At 37.9% G+C, this 22,763-nt stretch overlaps 1 protein-coding gene across 1 annotated transcript in view; it reads left to right on the top strand.

The window, feature by feature from the left end:
* The window catches only part of MBOAT1 (membrane bound O-acyltransferase domain containing 1), a 131,992-nt gene that overhangs the window by 100,664 nt on the left and 8,565 nt on the right, over positions 1 to 22,763 (top strand). The window contains exons 7-10 of the mRNA XM_036740830.1: positions 434 to 617; positions 3,058 to 3,250; positions 12,125 to 12,228; positions 17,517 to 17,581. Of these exons, the coding sequence (XP_036596725.1) occupies positions 434 to 617; positions 3,058 to 3,250; positions 12,125 to 12,228; positions 17,517 to 17,581 (546 nt within the window). The remainder of the gene's footprint in view (positions 1 to 433; positions 618 to 3,057; positions 3,251 to 12,124; positions 12,229 to 17,516; positions 17,582 to 22,763) is intronic.

Here is a 22,763-nt window from a genome sequence, read left to right as displayed (position 1 = left end):
TTCTCCAGGACAGCTAGATGTACTCGAGAATATCCCAGCTGATATTCATTGTTATGTTAATGAAATATGCAAATGGTTAAGAAAAGGTTTTTAACCAAAATTTCCCATTGGAGAAAAATCACTATAAGTTAATTGGATAATTTTCAGAGAAACAGAACAAAGCAAAGTGTTTGTATCCATTAAAAATGTAAGCTTCTAGATTGAGACTGTTTTTGTCTCTGTATCCACAGCCCTTAGCACAATGCCTGATGGTTAGTAAGTGCTTAATAAATACTTGTTGAAATGTTTATTGAGTAACCATCTGTAAGAGAAATAACTATATAGTCTAGGACACAAACCAACATCTGTGTTTACATTTTGGCCATTTGCAACTGTAGACAAAGGGATGGTGAACTTTCATCTTTTGACACTACGCTTTTGCTTATGTTTGCAGAATCAGACCTTCTTTCTTGGAATACATAAGCTACCTTCTCAATTTCCTGAGTGTCATAGCTGGGCCCTGTAGTAGTTACAAGGACTATGTAGCTTTTATCGAGGGGAGGCACATACACATGAAGTTGCTGGAAATGAACTGGAAGCAAAAAGGTTACAGCAGTCTTCCTAATCCTTCACCAACTGTAAGTCATTCAATGCCATTTTTTGCTTTTTTGCGAAGGTCTGGAGAACAGTGTTTTGCTGTGTCAGGGCTGAGTCCCACTAATAATTGTCTCCCATAAGGAGCCAAGGAAGACAAATCTACTGGGATGCTTGGCATTGTCTCTGTGTGAAAATACTGCTATTCCTGCTGGTCTTTTTGCTGGTGGGAAAAAAAGCTGGCAGAAGTTCTCTGTGTCAGACTAACATATGTTTGTTTTACAGAGCAGCTCATTGGCTGGGAGGCTGGTTAATCAATCAATCAACATGTATTTATTGTTAGCTGCAAAAGCATTTTCTCTGGTACCCAGCTGCTGTGCCAATGCTCTGTTAACAATTGGAACATTCAGGGGGTTTGATCATTATGAATTGGAATTCGAGCGCAGCCATAGTGTATGTCCAAAGAGAATGAGTAAAATCAATGTGCTTTGCACTTCAGAGACTATACTTGCTATAGTGATAACTAGCTGTAAATAAGCTTGCCAGAGAATCTGTTATGGACTCAGGGAGAAAGTTTACAATGACTTTTTATTAGAGCCATCTCTAAAATTTAAACATATGTATGTTGTGCACTTACTAAGATGTACTTCTAGCTAAGCTAGATTTGTTGGAAATAATTTTCCCATAATTTTCGAGGGAAAAATAATTGTAGTAATTGGGAGCCTCCATTAAATTGCTCCACCAGTGGGTCACTGGGGTGTAGAGGTGATACTGAACTTTCAAATGTTATATTAGTAGTCTACAAGCTGCTTGTAGCAATTTCTACCAATCTGGAAGTGTTGCAATATGTTTGTAATAAGGTTTGCCTGGTAATAATCTGATGACTGAAGTTCAAGCTTAGTAAGTTTGGGGAGACTCATTACCAGATTTGCTGCAGAGCCACAATTTTTTTCAGACATATTAACTCTCAAAATCGTAGAGGGACTGTGATCTGCCTCAGGGAAGGGAGTACCCATACGCAAGAAATAATCATTTTGAAATGCCAAAATATTGGGGAAATGGAAATGAGTTAAGAAACGGAGGAAAAGAGTCAAGTTCAGTTAGTTGGCCTAAAAAAATCCAGTTGAAAGTCCGTGCAAGGGGCAGCTGTGTGGCTCAGTGGATAGAGCAGTGGCCCTGGAGTCATGAGGACCTGAGTTTGAATCTGAACTCAGACACTTACTCACTAGCAGTGTGACCCCTGACTCTGATTGTCTTCAAAGAAAGAAAGAAAATCTATGCAAAAGTATGAGCATAGTTTTTGGAATTTAAATTAATCATTAATTATGAGATAGCTTGGCATGGTGGATAGCCTTTCTTGATGTCAGAAGGACTTAGTTTCAAGGCCTGCCTTTGTCACAAATTAGCTGTAAGGACTCCAGACAAGTCACCTAACCTCTCAGTTAGTGGCCCAGATAACTCTAAGACTCTAAGTTGCAGTGAAAATACTTATCTACATTATTGCTAAAGGAGAGAATTTCCTCTTTGGGAGGAAATGCTAGTGAAATCATCAAACATCTGATCCAAATATTAGTTCCATAAAAATTCTTAGGTAGAATGTGTGTGCTAAATCTGATTGAAACATCTTTGCCCTAATTTAGCATCCCAGCTAATAGGGATCAGATTAAAAAGAAGTTTGAATGAATGATATGTGAGATAAGTGAGTATAGGAGTCTGATTCATCTGAGCAGCTGAGTCTTTAGCTGTATTCATAACAATGGTGATGATAAAATTTATGCAAAATGCTCATTTTTATAATTTTGAAATTTGGAGTTTTGTTACTTTGGCAAAGCCACACTTAGTTGGAAAAGTTGAAAAGAATCATTTGGTTGAAAGCAACTTTGAGAAGCTGTCTTATGTCATGTGTCTTTTGGGTTAAGCCATTTTTGGCAATAATTTTTTTGAATTCTTCATAAGCTTCTTTTGGAATCTGTTCTGATATTGGGTCACTTCACTAAAATTTAATTAGAATTTAGTTTCTGGCTAAATTTGTTCTCATGACAAGTGAAATCCATTTCTTCTCAGAGGAAAAAAAGATCCAGTTATTTCTTCCCTGAAGAATAGTTTCAACATGAAAAAAATTCACCTTTACCTCCAGTCTATTTTATTCTTTGGGTGATGAAATCTTTCAGTCTTTGCTTATAGTAGAAGTTGATAGGTCAAGTTTATTCTTCCATTATGGATTACAACTAATTCCCAATGCCAAAGATATGTTCCCTATAAAAATACAAATAGGTCATATAAACCATATCAGGGAGGTTCAGGTTAAGTTAGATACTGTAAATAGTATCTGCTAATAGTGATTTGCTGCTATTATTTCTACCAAATAATGTGAAATAGCTTATGGTTATTAGATTGTTCTTAACTTTATAGATGCCTTGGAATATTCTTTTTCTTATATGTTTATTATTATATATGACTTTATAGATATTTATTTCTTTTCAGGGAGCAGTGATATACAAACTGTGTATCACCCTGGTGTCTCTCCTCTTTTTTTTGACTCTTACGAAGGCCTATCCTGTAACTTTCCTGGTTGATGATTGGTTTGTCAATCAAGCATCTTTTTTGTCAAGACTTTGCTACTTATATATTGTTATGCAAGCATCAAAGCCAAAGTATTACTTTGCATGGACATTAGGTAAGTTGATGGAATAGTTCAAAATTGATTACCAAAAAACCTAGAATAGAATTTGTGAATGGTGTAGCTAGGATGAAGTAGTGGTACACTTAATTGAAAATATTGATAGCATAATGGAAAGCTGCTGAGCACACTCACTATTCTTTTTGCTTTCCGATTTTGGAAGACTCATAGTAGAACTACTTGGCTTTTCTCCCCCCAAACCAACTTAATAATCAGTGGCAGAAAGTAAAATGATCTTGGCTGTTATTTAAACCTGATGCCAATAGCAGATGTCAAAACTTAGAAGCCTTTGTCTCTCTACCAGTGAAGCTTGGTCCTTAAGTGCATTGGAAAATTTTCCTTTCTCTGACTTCCCCACCCCATTTATATGTACATTAATGTAGACACTTTAATAAAGAAATTATATTAGCATGTTCCTAATTTAGGCTAAAATTTTAAACTTCAAAGCTCTCACAAGTGCCCATTTTTTTTCAATTTCACACACCAAGAACAAAATGCTTTTGTTTTCTCTATCTCTGTTTCTTCCTCTTTCTGTCTCTTGTTCTCTCTCCCTTTTAAGGTGCAACACAGCTTTATCTTAAGTTTAATCAAACTTTTCAATTTTTAACTGGAGGAAGGAACTTGGTCAATTTTAAGTTTTTATCTTTTTCATTTTAACTATTTGAGGCTTAAGGGTAATATGTAGGGCCTTGCAAGAGTGAAAAAAAAAGCCCATATTTACTTATTAGAACAGAATAGTCTTCTGATAAGTATATGTCAATTTCCTATATTGCTGCCCTTCCAGAAAGTGATTTACCATCTTAGTTGAAAGTGGCATGATGACTGATGGTAACAGTGGCTCCACATGCATTGGAGTGAGGTCAGCTTAGCATAGAGTGTGCATGAGGGGCCTATTATACACATGATTTGTCTTCTTATCCTTTCTGTTTTTTTCTCTAAGCATTTGATCCAACTAAAAGTTTGTGGTTAACAAATTCTTTCTTTTTATTTTTTAAAGAGTTAGAACATCTGCCGAAGTGACTAACCCATGGCAGTATCTATAGAATATGCATTTATCAGAATGCTTAACAATTTTTTTAAACAAAATTAGTGGCATTGGGCCATGTGGCAGAATTTACTTTGGAGCTCATTTACTTCCATGTTTTTGCTTGTATTCTGACAACCAGATCAATCTTTCTTTAAACTTTTCCTTTCTTCTGCAGCAATAGCCTTAAAAAATTAGATACTTTAAAATGATACCAACTCTATTACGTCAGACATATTTCTACTCAGCGGAATATTTAATGTTATTATTTTGTACTGGTATATGCTATAGCAGGAGTTCTTAACCTGAGGAACACAAGCCCTGTGGATAGCTTTCAGGTGCGTCTGTGAATTTGAAAGGAAAAAAATTGCATCTTTTCTTTCTACTCCCTTCTATCTGAATTTGAGCATTTCCTGCAATTTTAAATGCAGGCAACAAACCATCATTCTAAGAAGGGGTCTATAGACTTCAGTAGATTGGCAAAGGGATCCATGATACAAAATCATTTAAGAACCTCTGTTTTAACGGGTCTGTCAACTCTTAAAAAAATAAATTACCAAAGAGCCCACAGAGGTTATGGCAAAAACCGTTATACCAGCTGTCAACTCTGAAAAATAAAATAAAATACCAAAGAGCTCACAGAGGTCACAGGCAAAAAGCCTTCTTTATTCCATTGGAAGAGAGAAACTAGACACATATGCTGGGGCCTGGTCTAGGGCCAAGGAGACCCAACACAGCGAGGCTAAGCCTCGATACATATAGAGTTGGCAAGACAATGAATTAAGCAGGGAGATGTAACAGCAGCAGTGAAGTACAAAGGCAACAATGTGACAGGTTTGCCTGGTGACAAAAAGTCTATTCATAGCAGGGCTTTATGACCAGAATGTGTTTCCTGAAGGTGCTTGCCTAAGTTCAGGGACCACTGGTCTGGTTTGAGCCAAATTCTGTGATTTAGCTGCAGCAGTTCATCCAGAGCATAAGTGCAAAAGCCTATTGTTATGCCAAACTCAGGGCACATCTTGCTTGCTGGGCCTTAGCTCTGGAAAACAAGGTGTTTCCTAATAATAAGAAAAGAGAGGAGCGGTCTTGGTGTGGGGGTCCTGAAAGGTTGTACCTACCTGGCATAGGGGTTCTCAATTTCGTGAAGACCTTTTCTCCTTCTTCTTTCCACTCCCTGCCGTCCAGTTTGTATTCCAAGATTGGACTGCATTTACTTTGAATTTTGGATGGAGAAATGAAAACAAGGCCCCTCATGTTTTCCATGGCTTCACAGAGAGTTCTAAAATACTCTGAGGACTGACAGGCGGGTCTTCATAGATCAAGACCTAATGAGGTAGTTTGAGAACTTCACCAGGAAGGTACAGGTTCCTGGTGAGGGTATTTCTGGAATTATTTTACTGTTGGTCACCTAGAATAAGATTAATATATGATGGCTTAGTCAAATTTGTGTTTGTTTTGTAGATTATCATCTCATTAATTTGGACTCCATTTGTTATTTTAGACCAGGATCAAGATAGGGTTGTCTTTACATTATATTTCAGAAAATAGTTTGCTAAGCAACTGAGAGGAAATAAGAATGGGGGGTGGGGGAAGGAATGAAAATATGGATAATTATAGAAAAATTTTTCATTTCAAACTCTTTGAAAGCATCCATTTACTTACAATTGACTTTTTAATTAGACATAACTTTAATCCTTAAAACTAGTCTCCTATGGAATTTCTACTGGAGAATCCTTTGTCAGCCTATTTCCAGTCACTGAATGTACTTGAAATAATAACCATTTATTACTTTGAAAATATTCTCTACTTAACAGAGAAGCCTCATCAATTACTTCTAATTAGTGAGGTTTTACTCACTAATTTACTCACTTTTAATAATAATTTATTCACTTTTATTTTAGTGAGATTATTGTGAGGGTAAACATATGTTAATATTATCACAAATCCAGAGGAGTTGCTACCAACTTGAGGAAATTTTATTTTATTAAACACTTGTTTGTGTTATACAAAACAGAATTAGAAGTGTTCTTTTAGGGGCAGGTAGGTGGCGGAGTAGAGCACCGGCCCTGTAGTCAGGAGGACCTCAGTTCAAATCTGGTCTCAGACATTTGACACACTTACTAGCTGTGTGACCTTGGGCAAGTCACTTACCCCCAATTGCCTTGCCTTCCTCCCTCCCAAAAAAAAAACCAAACTTTTATCAGGGAACTTAGAATCTCAGTCTGAAATAAATAAAGAGAAAAATATAAACAAAATCTTGTCACAGTGATAGATAACCAAAATTTGCTAAAGCTCAGATGACCCACAATAACTTAGGAAGCTAGTAAATCTGGTTTCTCATCCCTTTCATCTTATCATCCTAAATTTGACTATGTAAGACCTTTGACTCACCTCATTCCGTTCAAAACTAACTTTGCTACCTCTTTAGACTTTTCTTTGTGTTTTTTTTCTTCTACCTCCTCTTATTAACTGAAACCTAGTTTCTTCCCAGGGAATCACATCCTTGCAGACTTCTTTCAGTGATACCATTCTTTGTCCCATTCCTCTTCAATGATAGTTGTATGAGGCAGGCATGTTCTTTGCTTCTGATTGCAATTTTCAGACCATTGTTCTATGACAATTACTGAACTCAATAACTTTTTCCCCTTCTAGGGTTCTTGCTATATAATTAAACTATAGTTTCCCTATACTTGTCAACCACTGAACTCCAGGGTACGTTCCCACTTTCCACAATGACTTTTCTGTATGACTGAAATCTTCCTTTTTACCCCACCTCTTATCCATTGGCCTTCATGACTTCATTGTATGTGATGATACATGTATCATGTATTTCTAACACTACTCCCAATTGCTCAATTTTAGCGATTAGATATCACAGCCACATTGCTCAGAAATGCGCTGCCTCCCAAGATCCTGGATGCTGAAATTCTCCTCTGATTTTTTTTTTTGCTGCTATTCTTCTACCTCTCTCTTACCTTTGCTCTCAATGAATTTTTTTTATTGTGATTCATAATAGTTTGATACCTTCTTACTTTGATAATTTAGTACTCCTATTCTGACTATGTTTACTTCCAAACCGTACACGGTCAGTTATCTTAATAGCTTATTTATCACCACCCTAGAATTTCTGTGTCCCCTTGACATTACATCATTTCCCATCACCCTATGTAATTTTTACCATGCAATTTCTTTGTTCCTGGCTCCAGACTCCTAAGTATTATTAGAGAAAGTCACAAAATTTCGCTTTTGGAGGCTATCATAAATTTATGATATCTTAATTGAGCACCCCTCTCCCAATCCTTATACTTACTAATAATTTTATTCATATCTCCCTGTTATATTTAGAACAATGACTGTTCTAAAACTTTTTTAAAACTGTTCTTAAGTCCCTAAGTCTATCCCCATATCAGTAAATAACTTTATCTACTCTACTGACAATTCTGAGAATTTGATCCATCAATCCTCTTATGTTTCTTAAAACTTTTCTATTATAACTCACATTGTCCACTTTTCCTTCAGTCCAGAGGAACTGTTGACTTGCTCTTTGGCTGTTCTCCTCCTCCCCCTGTCCCTTCAGCAACAGACCCATACATGCACATATATTACCTTCCATACCATTAATATCATTCCATTCTACATTCTCTGAAATCTTGTTGTTAGTTTTCTCTCTCACTTTTTCTTTTTTGTATTTTCTGTATTTATTTCCCCATCAGCTTCTCTTCAGGGTGGCTGTTAGGATAATTTCTATGTTTCTATGTCAATGCCAATGTAGCAAGAGGTCTTCAGGGCTATACTCCAGTCTTCCATGTTTGGACCTTTGCTGTTTAGTATTTTACCAATGACCTGGATAAAAGTATAAAGATAGTAAACTCAGATGTCATACCCATTGGTCTAAATTGAACAGATGACATGAAGGTGAGAGGGATAGCTAATACAGGGAAGGGAAGGGAAGGGAAGGGAAGGGAAGGAAGGGAACGGAAGGGAAGGGAAAGCTTAGAACATTGAAGTGATCTAACAATGTGTATTTCAGTAAGGATACTTATAAACATCACCTTTACAAAGTATAATATGGGGGAGGCACAGTTATTCTCCAGGTATTCTGAAAAATATCTGGGGAGTATTCGTGGATTGAAAATTCATTTTGAGTCAGCGATGTGATGAGGTAGTTAAGAAGACAAATGCAAACTTGGCATACATGAAGAGATATGTAGGAAGAGTAGAAAGGTGATTATCCCATAGGACTCTGCCCTTATCAGACCTCATCTGAAGTACTGAATTCAGTTCTGTGCACTGTGATTTAAAGAAGGGACATTGGAAACTAGAGATGAAGGCCTTCAGTTTATGACATAAAAAAATCAGTTAAAACAAATGAACATGGTTAGTGCGGAGAAAAGAAGACTTAGGGCATGATAGCTACCTTTAAGTATTTGAAGGGCTATTGTATGAAAGATGGAATGGTTTTCTTCTGATTAACCCTACAGAGGAGAACTAGAAACAATGGCCAGGAGTCGCAGAGAAGCCACTATAGTCTTTTTTAAATTAATTTTTTTCATTTTTAGTTTACAGCACTGAGTTCCACAAGTTTTTGAGTTCCAAATTTTTTGTCCCACCCTCTCCTCCCCACTCCCCACCAATATAGTCTTGATGTCAGGAAAAACTTTCTAATGATTAGAACTCCCCAAAAGTGAAGTGGGCTGCCTTAAGGTGTTCCCACATTGGAGAACTTCATATCCATCAGATGTATTATGATGGGAATTCCTTTTGCGTATGAGTTAGACTGAGGTACCTTCCAACACTCAAAATCTATTATTCTTTTGCCTACAAACAGGATCAGATCTCTCCTGTCTCCCCAAGTCATTGACTACTAGATTTGCGTTTCCATGCTGACCACTCTTTAGAGACCTTGACTTGTATTTTCAAATGCTTACTGTACATCCCTACCTGGTGGAAGTGCTTTCTGGTAACTTGAACATGTACCAAAACTAACTCATCTTTCTCCCCAAGCCTCCTCCTTCTTCTCTGACTTATCTGGTCTGACAACACTGCCATTCTTCCAGATAACAATGCTTGCCTCATCAATGATTTATTCCTCTGATTCTTATATCCAGTCAGTTGGCAGATTCTTTTGTTTCTGCCTCCATAATATCTCTAATATTCTTTTCCATTCCCTCTACTTAAAGTCCTCCAAGGTGGGAAAAGCCATTATTCCTTAAGGTAGTCCACTCCACTTTTGGAGAGCTCTAATCTTTAGAAAGTTTTTTTTTTTCTGACACCAAGACTAAATTGGCTTCTCTGCAGTCCTATCTGCTGGTGCTAGTTCTCCTCTCTGGAGTTAAGCAGAACAAAACCATTCCATTACTACTACTGTAGTCTAGGCCCTTTTAACATTTCTTCTAGTCTACTGCAATAATCTCCTAACTTGCCTTCTCTTCCAGTCTTTTCCCCCTCCAAATAATTATACACATTACTGAAAGATTAATTTTCCTAATGCAATTTGATTATATTGATTCCCTGCTCAGAAACCTCAAGCTCTCCATGGTCTACTAAATCAATCCCAACTCCAGTTACCCTGGCCATTCCTCTCAAACAATGCTCTGTCTCCAGCATTTACACCAGCTGCCCCTCCCCCCACCCCCATACTTGGAATTCCTTACCTCCAATTCCTAGCTTCCCTGTCTTCAAGACTCAGCTCAAGCATCACTTCCTGAATGAGGCCTTTCTGGTCCCCAGTCCCAAGTGCTAGCACCTTCCCCACTGAGATTCCTCCCGTTTACCATGTGTATCTATTGCATATATACATAATAAGCATGATCTCTGCATTTTAGGTGCCCCCTTAGAATGTGAGCTCCTTGAAAGCAAAGACTATGTTTTGCCTTGTTTTATATCCCCAGAACTTAATATAGTCTTTGGCACCTAGTAAATCCATAATAAGTCCTTGCTGACTGACTGACTTACTTAGGTTTTCTAGGCCTTTTACACTCCCTTCCCTTCCCTCCCCTCCCCACCCCTCCCCTCCCCTCCTCATCCCTCCCCTCCCCTCCCCTTCCCTTCCCATAATTTAGCACCTACCTTCCAGGTTGCTGTGAGGATCAAATAATAGGATATTTATTAAGGCTGGTACATAGTAGGCACTTCGTGAATACTTGTTTCCTTTTTTCCTTCTTTCTATTCATCTCCTTCTCTAAGTCCTGAATATAGTAGATGTGGGATTAACATCTTGGTTAAAGCATTGATGCTTCAGGACTCTGCTTTTACTTTAGGTGTCTGCTAACAGGTAATTAGTGAATGCCTCATTATGGCCTCATACGCACAGTTAGACTTCTTTGTGTCATGGAAAACATTAGAGTGATATACCATTCAGTACTGTTAAAAAGCAATTATTTAGATGCAGAATAATAGTACAGAAATTATTTAAATTCACCTTTTAGATATGTCAAACACTATCACCTAGGATAAATGAAAATAAAATAAGATAAATTCTAAGTTCAAAGACTTTGCCACCTAGTGTAAGCTATGATAAAGCTCACTTTACAACTGTTTGATCTGATTACTTACTCTACTTCTACTCTCTTTACACCTTTGGCTTGGTGTGTCCCATTTTATTCTCCTGTCAAGGACTTAACAACACAATTGTTATAAGCCCTATTAACAATAACTTGATACTTGTGAGGGGTACCTATGGTCTCTGAAATTTACCCAGCCTAATTGATGGAAGGTTTTAGTTGGAAGAGATCTTTGGGAGGAGGTGGGACAACCCCTTTGTTTCACAAATGAGGAAACTGAAACCCAGATATTTTCCTGGGCAACTAACTTTTGTTTCATTCTTAGAGCTGAGTTCTTCCTTTTTCTTTCCTATCTTTTTCACTTCTAGTAATGTCTGCAAGGGTTCTCTGTTTCTAGCTGTTCCTACTTTTCTGTAAGACTTATTCTCAATTAATGATACACTATGATTCAATCATAATTTTTAAAATTTGACCTGTGTGAAGAGACCATTTTCCAGCAAAATGAAATACTGTCTAAAAGAATTAAATCATTAGATACTACAATTGTATTTATACATAAAAAAGATTGATGTTCTCACAGTAAGGCGCTCAATCAATATTCATTAAATTGGATTGATTTCCTTGGAGCTTTACCAATCTTTTGGGTCCCAGTATGTTGTGGAGCATCACTTGGGACACTTCATAAAGAAACCAAGGATTATAAATGCTTCAAGGAACACATTAGCTTCATAAGTCAGAGACGTCAATTTGATGACCATGAAGTATGAGAGAGTTGTTTCTAAGTTCTCTTCAAGTCCCAAAATTGAATAATTCCATGATGTTTTAAAGGACAAAGTCTCAAAAAAAACTTGAGAGTAAATGGAAGGTTAAAATTAAGTGTATATATATATATATATATATACATATGTTAAGTAATTGAGTAGAAATTAAATATTCATTTTCATGGGGAAATTTCATATAGTTTTTTTTACCATGTGTTTTAAGGTGAAGCTTTAAGGTGAAGATTATTGCTGTCAATATGAAGGCCAACTGACGTAATTAAAGTTCTTTCATAACTGAGCTTAGTAACATTCTTAGATTGTAAAATTTTAAAATATTTGTAAATCTAACATCTTTCACAATTTATAATAACATAAGAATCCTTTTTTTGTTTTTATGTAGCTATCTGTACACAAAAGGATCATTAGTCTTTTGATTTCAATATCTATTTGAGATGAGCCAGAATAATATCTGAATAATAATGTCACAATAATATTTTTCAATAACTGATTTTGCTTTTATTTCCTATTTGATTCTAACTTCCTTTTTTCCCCCATTAAAAACCCAAACAATGCACCATTACAGCTGATGCAGTAAATAATGCAGCTGGCTACGGGTTCAGTGGAATTGATAAAAATGGGAATTTCTGTTGGAATCTGCTTTCTAACCTAAACATCTGGAAGATTGAGGTAACTATGCATTTGAACTTTTCTTCTGTAGGAGATGAGTAAAAAAGCTTGTTCTGTATGTGATTTTCGTTAGAAGCTCACAATAAGAATTTCAGAGGGAATATTACTTTTATCATAGTGTTAGCATTACCCGAGAGACAGTGGCTCTGCTCTTGTTATCAATGTTAAGATGTTTTTTCTCCTCATTTTAGGAACAGTGACTTCTTGGTAGTTACAATGGCTCAAGAGCAAATGACAAAGCCACGTGGCAGATCACAGGAGAGTTATTCTTCTGCAAACATCCCTTTTCTGTCAGCTCAGAAATCCAGAAGTCATTACTTAATGTGAAAATATTTTACTTTGTTTTTCAAAAAAGATAAGAGGGGCAAGCTTCTGCAATGATTCGAAATCAGTCTGACAGCAATGACACTTGTTTCTTCTTATGAAGCATCCATTAGGAACACAGATAGATGGGACCTTGGAATCATTTAGTTCAAACCTCATTTTAGAGATAAGGAAACTAATTTCTAGAGAGGTGAGCTTAGATGATTTATACATTTTCCAAGTGGAGAATTTATAATTTATAGTATATCAGTTTTTAGGTCATTAAGATATCGTGACAAACAATAGAAATAGAGGTCTTAATGTAAAGAGACAACTTTGGTCTTAATGGTTATAACTGAGACTTGGTAAGAAGAAAACTATGTTCAGGATATAGCTCAAAAGGAACAAGATATGTCAAATGGGGGCACATGGGGGTAGTATTATATTTTAAGAAGACATACTTATGTAAAGAGATTCAGGAACCTGAAAGAAGAAGTGTGCTGGAGAGTATCTAAGTGAAGATAAAGGGAAGGGTGTCATTTTCTTGTTGGACTCTAATGTAGACCATGTGGGCAGAAATCAGAAATAGATGTGTTTAGGTAAGAGATCACAAACCTGGAGGCTTGACTTGGTAGTGGTGAAAGTCTTTAGTTAACCCCCGCATCTAAAGCAGTAGTGTCAAACTCAAAGGGATCCCTGCAGGCTATATGTTGACTTAGAAAACCATAAATTAAAATTACTTATGCTGTATTTTATTTTGTCAAACACTTCCCAATTATATTTTAATCTGGTTGAGGCAGCCCTTAGTAGTTATGCAGGTGAGGTTATGGGTTTGACGACCCTTTAGAGTCGTCTGCCAAAATCAGAATAGCTAATAAGTTCTTGAATTGTCTTAAAGATAATTTCACCTTTCAAAAGAACCAATAAGGGATAAGTCTATTATGGATATCATTTTCATTAACTGGGAGGAACTCATTACTGGAGTGGAAATTATTAAAGAGGGTGTGATCGATTCCTCTGAAGTTTGTGGTAGAGGAGAAGAAAGCTTGGTAGAATCTGTAATGCACTCTAGAGTTTAGGAGAGCAGATTTCATAAATGTTAGGAAGAAGAATACGTAGGATCCTATGGACTAAAATTCAGACCAGGAGGAATAGAAAGCTCTTTAGAATGAAATTTAGAATTCTTAAATGCAAACAATTCTCATGTGTAGGAAAAATGGGAGTTTTCTGTAAAGATTGTGGTTATTACAGATGTAGTAAGAAAACTTTCAAGAATCAAATTCTGAAGACAAAAATGCAAACAATTCCGATGAGTAGGAAAAATGGGTTTTCTGAAGAGATTGTGGTTGAACAGATGGAGTAAGTGTGGGCTTATCTCACTCTCTAAAAATGAAGCCTGCTATATCTCACAGGTTTTAGGAGGTACCCTGAAAAGTTGATGGGTGATTTCTCTATTGCCATTGGCTCAATTCCCCCACTCGTAGTTGCCAGAAATTAACACCTTAGTTACATTTAATCATTCAGCATCAGTTTGCTTTTGCAAGCTAATTTACTTTGTAGATAAAGTGATAGCAAAAGTACAGACATTTCAGCCTCCCTCCCCCCAGTACCTTGGTAGGGGCACACTCTCTCCTATATCATGCCTGCTGTCTCTCTCTGGATGCTGTCAGCAGAATCAAACCAAGAGCAGACATCTATCGAGAGATAAAAGAGTGGCTAAGGCTGAGGTCAGCAAATACTGGATAAAAGAAAAACTTTCTAACAATGAGATCTCTCTATGAGTGGAATGGGGCTGCCTTGTGAGTTGAGGAGTTCCCCTCCTTTCGAGGTTTCCATTCAGAGGCTGGAGGACTACTCGTCAGGTACGTTCTAATGATGAATCCTGTTTAGTTTGACATCAGACAAGATGGCCACTTGGTCCTATTACCATTGTACAAAGCTGAGATTTTGTAGGGTTTCTTTTTTTCTCTCTCTTTATTCTTGAATTAGTCATCTCTGGTATATTTTCATTTTATCTTCCTTTGGCTAAGTGCCATTCACGCTTTCTTGACATTAGGAATAGGAATAGGTGGTAAAACTCCCACATCCTGGGCCCTTTTCTTTCCTGCAATGGGATGGGTATGGAGTTTTTTAATGCAGATCCTTCTCGGCTCTAGACCTGGTGATGCTTGTGTCCTGTGGGTATTACTTTATAGAAGGCTAAGTAGTAGTAACAGAAGGAGAGACTTTACTTATAGGGAAGTTCGGGAAGAACACAGTGGCCACATACCTCCTGTGCTTTTATGGAAGCCACGTGACAAACCAATACCACAGTTACCAGAAGGGCTGCATGGTGCAATTGAATGAGCATGTGCTGTAGTCAGGGGTATTAGGTTCAAATCCTGCCTCAGATACTTAAATACTTAGGTATGTAAGGGACAGCTAGGTGGCACAGTAGATAGAGTACTAGGCCTGCTATCAGGAAGATCTGAGCTTAAATTTGACCTCAAGATGCTACTTGTGTGATCCTGGGCAAGTCATGTAACTTCTGTTTGCCTCAGTTTTCTCAACTGTCAATTGGGGATAATAATAGTCTCTACCTAGCAGGGTTGTTGCAAGGATCAAAATGAGATAATATTTCTAAAGTGTTCAGCACAGTGCCTGGCACATAGTAGGTACTATATAAATGCTTACTTTTCTTCCTTTCCCCTCGTGGCTTTGGGCAAATAACTTTTCCTTCTTAGGGCTTAGTTTTCTTATCTGTAAAATGAAGAGTACAGCAAGGGATTCCTTGACCTCCATGGATTCTTCTAGGTCTAGATCTAAGAGCCTATGACAAAAAGAATGCTTAAGGGGAAAATCCTCTGATTTTTTTTTGATAGCCCAGGCTTTATGCCGCCAGGGAGAGTCAGTTCTCAATGGCTTGCCTAATGGAATATGACAGAATGTGCAGGCAAGCTTGTTTTCTCTTACAGTACAGTGTCAGCAATCAAGTGCTGGTTTTAACAAAAAACCATCGTCCAACCGTCTTTGAGAATGTTCCATGAAACAAGAACAAAGAAAGCCAGAATGTTTGTGACCATTATGCAGTTATACTGTGCTTTTTAACAATTGGGCATCTGGTGCTTTTTGCAGATGCCTTTGCCCTCTCCTTTTCTACCAGGGTCTGAGAACTACTATGCTGTGGATAAAGGTTTAGCAGCGGTTGTTAGCATAGGCATGAGTGAGTTCCAGAATCAGTTCTAAATGAATGAATAGTGCTTTTAGTAATGGCGAACTCAAACACGGTAGGAAAAGAGAGAGGGTTGGTCATAGGGAGCTCTTCTAAATGTGCAAATGACAACCACAAGGACAGATTTCAGTTTTGAAGGCAGTTAGTTGTCATAATTCAATTTAATTCAATTCAATAAACATTTATTAAGCCCTTACTGTGTACAGATAGAGTGCTGGACTTGAAATCTGGAAGACCTGGTTTCTGATCTTCAGACACTTTGCTATGTGACCCTGGTCAAATCACCTGACATCTCTCAGCCTAGGTCTCCATCTGTAAAATGAGAATAACAGCACCTACTTCCCAGTGTTGTTGTAGGGATCGAACAGAGGTGTGAAGTATCTTGCACACTCTAAAGCTCTTTAAAAATGCTAGCTGTTATTGTCAAAGCAGCAGGCTCCCTTCCACTACCTGGATGGTGTCAGGAAGTATTTGCGTGCCCTGTGGCTTTTTTTCCTTTTTCCTCAAAAATTCTTCCATTCCCCTCTCAAGGATGCTGCTCTGGAAGACTCCAGAAAAAGTTTTCTTAAAACCATTCCCACCTTATATTTGGCTGACCTTTAGTTCACACTAGCCAGGCCCCAAACTATTTTCTCATCTCTGTCAACATTGAGATTTGTTGATGGAAAGGGGCTAGAATTACCTACTTATTTACCCACTTATTATAGAAGATGATTAGAAAGAGAAAGCTCATATTCACTGTATATTTGATCCTGGAAGAGATTCAGAGCCAGCTGAGGGAAAGCGGCTTTGGTGTAAGTAAGCCTGCCTTGAGGATATGTTTTTCACTCCATTAACCATAAGGAAAAAAAGTGTGAAGGGGTTTAAATAAAAACCATTAGGTTTATGAAATAAACACCCACAGCTAAATAGATAGATGGTCAGGTTGCCTTTGGAGGAAAATCCTCTCCTTCACTCAACATCTTGTGCCAACATAAGGTTTTCCCATGGTGAAGAAAAATCTGTTCAAAGAAATTTGACCTGGATCTTCAGCCTTAAAAAAAGTAGCTTTTTACTTATGAATTGATCTGAAAGTTTATCTATTTTTTTGTGGCGGAGAGATAACCCACCATCCCTCTACCACCTGATAAAAGATGTGCTGTGAGAACAACTGGAGGACTTGTTCGAGACTTAACCTCATGGTTTACCTGAGTCACCCCCCTGCACATGCTTGGACAATTTTTTTTATTTACATTGCATATTGTGACCCCTTCATGCATGGAATCTCTTAATCCCTTAGGCAGCATTGGATGCTTTTTTGAGCCAATGTTGCTGAGTATGGCACTGGCTCCATAAGGATGACCTAGTTTATGGATTGTCCGCATGATAAAGAATTGTGTGTTAAGCTAGAGCTGTTACCCATGTGGGTGTGAAGTTCACATGATTAAAATTTTCCTGCAATAAATCTTGTACTAATCTATTCCATTTTAAAATTCAGATGACTTTGAAACAAGAGTAGACAGAAAACCCACATTTTCCTTTGGTTCTCCCATGACTTGAAAATAATTTTTAAGAAAAATTGAGAGGTTGCAAAGCAAGTTTGGCCACACTTATAAACATCAGAAAATTTTAGTGTGTGTGATGGAAATATTGATTCAACCTTAACTGAAGCTGGTCACCCCTGGTAGAATGTGATGACTATTGCCAGTTGGGGTAGGAGTCAGCATTACTGGGTGAATTGGCATTGCTTAGTATATTTTAATACCAATAATAGGTGTTTATTTCTTCTTCCTAGACTGCAACAAGTTTTAGAATGTACATAGAAAACTGGAATATTCAGACAGCTGCTTGGCTAAAGTGGTAAGAAAAATAAAATAATTTTCTCTTACTTATGGAATTGGGACATATTTAAATGGCATTCACTAAATGAATTATAAGTGCAAGCATTGATTAAATACCTACCTTTTCCCAGAAACTATGGTAAGTAGTAGGGATACAAAGACAGAAGCAAAGACAGTCCTTCACCTTAAGAAATTTATATGCTAGCTAGGGAAGATAAGGTGATTTGGGGAGATTATACTATAGGAGATTAGGAAGGACTTCATGTAGAAGGTAGTACTTGGGCTGTGAGCCTTCAAGGAAACTAGGAAATCCACCAAAACACCATCCTTAGTTCATAATTAACTGATTTTTGAACATGCCAGTTTGGGGGAATCTTTTGGTTCAAACTCATCATGCTATGAATATAGGAAACTCCCTCTACTGTTTGAAGGTTGTCTGCCCTATAGCTTAAAGCCTTGCAGAGTTGGCTGGGGCACTGAGAGGCTAAGTGATGTGTACATGATCACACAGCAAGTGTGGGTCAGAGGCAACGCCTGAACCAAGCTCTTCTTGACTCCAAGGCAGGCCCTCTGACCATTAAACCACACAACCCCCCCCCCCCAGAATGTGCAATATATACCACATGTAAATAAGAAGATAGAAAGGTAGCGAGCTGAGATTTTACGTTCAATTCAATGTGACGGACTCTTTTTAAAGCCAGGATTTTTATATTATTTTCAGATTTGCCAAGCATTGTACAAATGTGATCTCATTTAGACTTCATAATAACCTTGTGAAGGAAGTTTTATCTCCATTTTACACACTAGGAAGTCATTGAGGTAGAATTTGAACTCAGAACTTACTGACTCTAAGTCCATCACCCAGCTGCCTTTTCTTAGTTACCTACTATAGACCAGGTATTGTGATAAGCCATGGGGATGTGGAGAGAAAAATGAAAATATTCCTACCCACAAAGAGCAAATGTTATATAAGGAGGAATGACCTGTACATTTTGCATTAAATACAAAATATATGCAAAATAATTTATGAAGGGTGAGGGGAAAGAGAAGGGGAGCTAGGTGGCACAACAGCTAGAGTGCTGGGTTTGGAATCAGGAAGATTCATCTTCATGAGTTCATATCTGGCCTCACACTTACTAGCTGTATGACCTTTGCCTCAGTTTATTCATATGTAAAAATGAGCTGGGGAAGGAAATGGCAAAACAGTGCAAGTATCTTTGCCAAGGAAACCCTGAACGGGGTCAGGAAGAGTTGGAAATGAGACAACAATGAAGGGGGAAGAGAAGGCATCTGTCTAATTTGGAAGGCAATTTCTTAACATAAAACAGTTTTTTTCCCCTTGGCCGAATAGTGAAGGTTGAATGTTCTCATGTCTGCAACATTGTCTATAGAAGGCTAAGCAACAGGTAGCTTTTGAGGAGGCCATCATTTCATGCTGGCCTCCATTTTGAATGGGTGGTAATAAAAACAGTAGGACATCCCAAGCCTTTGCCTAGTTTATTTATGCCTTCTTTTTGGTGATTTGTTGATATTTTCCTTTTCTTTGCTACTCCTCTATTTTCTCATTTCCTGAACCTGACTTGTAGGGTTGTGGTAATAACTTTCAAGTGGGCACACAACAACGTGGTGTTCTTCAAACAGCCTCACTTTGTAGTTTGTGAAGCATGCTGTCTATAGATGAGATGGAGTGTAAATGAATGAATATTAAAAATGGATTTCTCTATAAAACGAGAAAACCATTTTTGATAAACATAGATGGGCCATTAAGACTGATGTTAGAGAAGAGACACTTGTAACCAAATGTCACAGATTTTCTGTTTCTGCAGCACACTCTTGTTCACTCAGCCCCAATCTCATGCTATGAATTTCCTTTCATGTAGACTTTGCGTGCTTTATGTATTTTATAAGTAATGATAATGCAGATTTTTGTTGTATCATTTTATTGAATGGCTACAGTCTTCTAGGCAGGCTCAGCACTGAGCGTATATGAGCTAGAGGAACTTGCATAGTGCCCAAATATATGCACATAGAGAACACACATCAATCACCTTTTACAAGTAATTTTAATCATTATTAGGATTTGTTTTTATCTTTGCATTTCTGAGTTTACTTTCTAGTTTGTCCCTCTCATTGCCACAGCAACTTTAAGCCAGGAGAATTTATGGACTGAGGTTTGAGTTAACACTGATAGATCTTAACAAAGAATGCTTAATCCAGATATCACCAAAGTATTTGCCAATAGCATGTGTATGCTTACAGGATCTATCAGTGAGATCACTATCAAGTGATATTTTCTCAGATGAATAAACTGAGTTGCTAAGGTGCTGAATGACTTATTCAAGGTCACGTGGAGAGAGTACTAGAACCACTGCTAAAGCAGAGGAGAGGCTGTTCACCTGGTCACCTTCATTGCTTGAATGACTCTTTGGACAAAAATAGGGAGTCTGAAGAGCTGATAGATAGGAAGGCTTCCTATGCATCCCATTAAAGTGCTTTGTCCATCCCTGGCATTTTGAAGATGAGGAAGCAGGTCCAGAGGGGTTTTATGACTGCTCCAGGACATAACTATAGACTATAGAATTATAGGGATTGAAACTCAGGTCTTCTGCTTTCAAACCCAATGTTCTTTCTTTTGCACCATGCTGGCTCCATGTATTATTTAGTCCGGTCTCTCACTTTTTAGTGTGGGCATAACTTATCCACAAACTCTTACTATTCTTTGTAGGATAGGACTGATGGCAAAATGGTATTCTTTCTACCTAGCAAGTAGATTAATTTGTTTTTTTTTTTTTCCTTCTTTAAAAAAAGTGGGCCGCTAGGTGGCGCAGTGGCCCTGGAGTCAGGAGGACCTGAGTTCCAATGTGACCTCAGACACTTGACATGCTAGCTGTGTGACCTTGGGCAAGTCACTTAACCCCAACTGCCCTGCCTTACCCCTCAAAAAAAAAAAAAAACTAGGTGGTACAATAGAATGGAGGGCCTGGAGTCAGGAAGACTTATTTTCCTGAGTTCAAATCTGGCCTCAGGCACTTATCAGCCATATGACCTTGGGCAGGTCACTTAAACTCTGTTTGCCTTAATCCACTGGAGAAGGAAATGGCAAACCACTCCAATATCTGTGCCAAGAAAACTCTATGGATGATATGGTTGTTGGGGGTCATGAAGAATCAGATACAACTGAACAACAACAAAACAGTGTTCCATCATTCAAAGAATGCAATTTATTTTTCTTTCTACATGTGTTGATTAAAAATTATTATGCCCAATATAGGAAATACAAAGACGAATAACTTCTTAAGGAGCTTACAATCTAACAAATTTCATGGGATTTATACCAGTTATAAGCAGGGCCATTGAGTCAGATCAGACTTCAAGTATGGGTCAGATGGGTCACTTACTTCAGCCTATAAATCTAATAATATCTTCACTGCCTATGACTAGAAGGAAATTGGAAGTGAGTAAAAAATACTGGATCATTGAACTGAATTGGTTTCCAAGAGTATCCAGTAAGGGCTGTTTGGGGCCTGTATATGCTAGGATGACTCACAAAGTTGAGTGAGAACTTTGAGGTCTGATTCCATGGATAAGAAAATCCAACCTGAAATATCTTTTAGAAAATATGTTTCAAAACAATTTCCCTTTCTAATCCATGCACATGACCTGAAATAGCCTCTACTAAGAAGATTCTATGTAATAACTCTATAGGATCCTGATAATTTTTTGGCGGGGGGGTGAATGGGTCAGAGTTGCTTTGCTATGTTATTGCTGATGCTTTGTTCTGCCTCTTGGCATGCTTTCCCATTTTGTGGTATTTGGGGAAATGCCTTGCATTGGAGGAGACTGATGTGTCCTTGATCTGGACCCTATCAGGAAGGTAACTTGTCTCCATTCTCCTCTCCAAGTCAGTACAGGACCATTGCAAGAACTCCAGTTTTCCTGGGGTGTGGGAGGTGGGAAGGTTAACAAGGAAGTCAGAAGTTTAAGGGCACTCCCATCAATATGCACAGATTATGTAAACAAGGGGAAAAGTGAATATTTAGGCCAAGAGGAGGATTTCTTGTTATATCCACAGAGACTTTAAAAGAGGGGCAAAGAAGAGAACATGTAATGGGAAGCTCAGTGGTGCTGGTTTACCAGAAAAGTATTTTCAAAAAAGGAGACTACAAGTCCCATTATTTGGATAAGGACAGTACTAATAGTACTCATTCAATGCTTGAGCTATGGAACATGAAATGGTTTAGAGACTACCCAGCTGCAAAATGTATTTGGAGCAAAGGTTTAGTGTAATTTTCTTCAATTTCAGTATATTATTTTCTAGGTTAGCTCGGTGGTGCAGTGGACAGAGTTCTGGGCCTGGAATCAGGAAGACTCATCTTCCTGAGTTCCATTCAGACATCAGACACTTACAAGCAGTGTGATCCTGGGCAAGTCACTTAACCCTGTTTGCCTCAGTTTCCTCATCTGTAAAATGAGCTGGAGAAGGAAATGGCAAACCACTCCCTCATCTTTGCCAAGAAAACCCCAAATGGGGTCATGCAGAGTCGGACAAGACTGAAAATTACTGAATAGCAACAGACTCCTATTCTTTGCCCTTTATCCCCATTCTACCTATCCCAACCCCCAAACATTGTATAGCTGCAATTCATTCATTCCGTGAACATCTTAGTATTCACACTGTATTCGGCTTCAACCTCGTTGGGCAGAACAATAGGATAAGCAATTATATCTATATCAGATAAAGTACTTCAATAAACACGTGTTAAATTTCTTCATCTGCTTTCACCTAGTCCAAGAAGAAAAAGGCTTTTTGGAGGAAATGAACCACGTTTGTAGATAATACAGTGTAAAGAGTGCCAGATCTGAAATAAAAAGACCCTGGTTCTAATCCTGACTCTCCTACTAATTACCTGTGTGACTTTGGACAAATCGCTTAAACTGGGCCTTAGTTCCCTTAGTTATGAATGAAAAGGGTAGACTAGATGACCTCTAAGTTCTGTTTCTAGCTCTGAAATAGTATTTACAACATGCTCAGTACAGTTCCTGGCATATGCTGTTCGGTCACGTCCGACTCTTTGTGACCCAGTTTGAGGTTTTCTTGGCAAAGATCCCAGAGTGGCTTATCATTTCCTTCTCCAGTGGATTAAGGCAAACAGAGGTTAAGTGGCTTGTCCAAGGTTACAGAGCTAGTAAGTGTCTGAGGT

The sequence above is a fragment of the Trichosurus vulpecula genome, chromosome 1 (assembly GCF_011100635.1).
Source record: "Trichosurus vulpecula isolate mTriVul1 chromosome 1, mTriVul1.pri, whole genome shotgun sequence".
In the NCBI taxonomy this organism is placed as follows: Eukaryota; Metazoa; Chordata; class Mammalia; order Diprotodontia; family Phalangeridae; genus Trichosurus; species Trichosurus vulpecula.
This window is presented reverse-complemented; position numbering and strand designations above follow the sequence as displayed.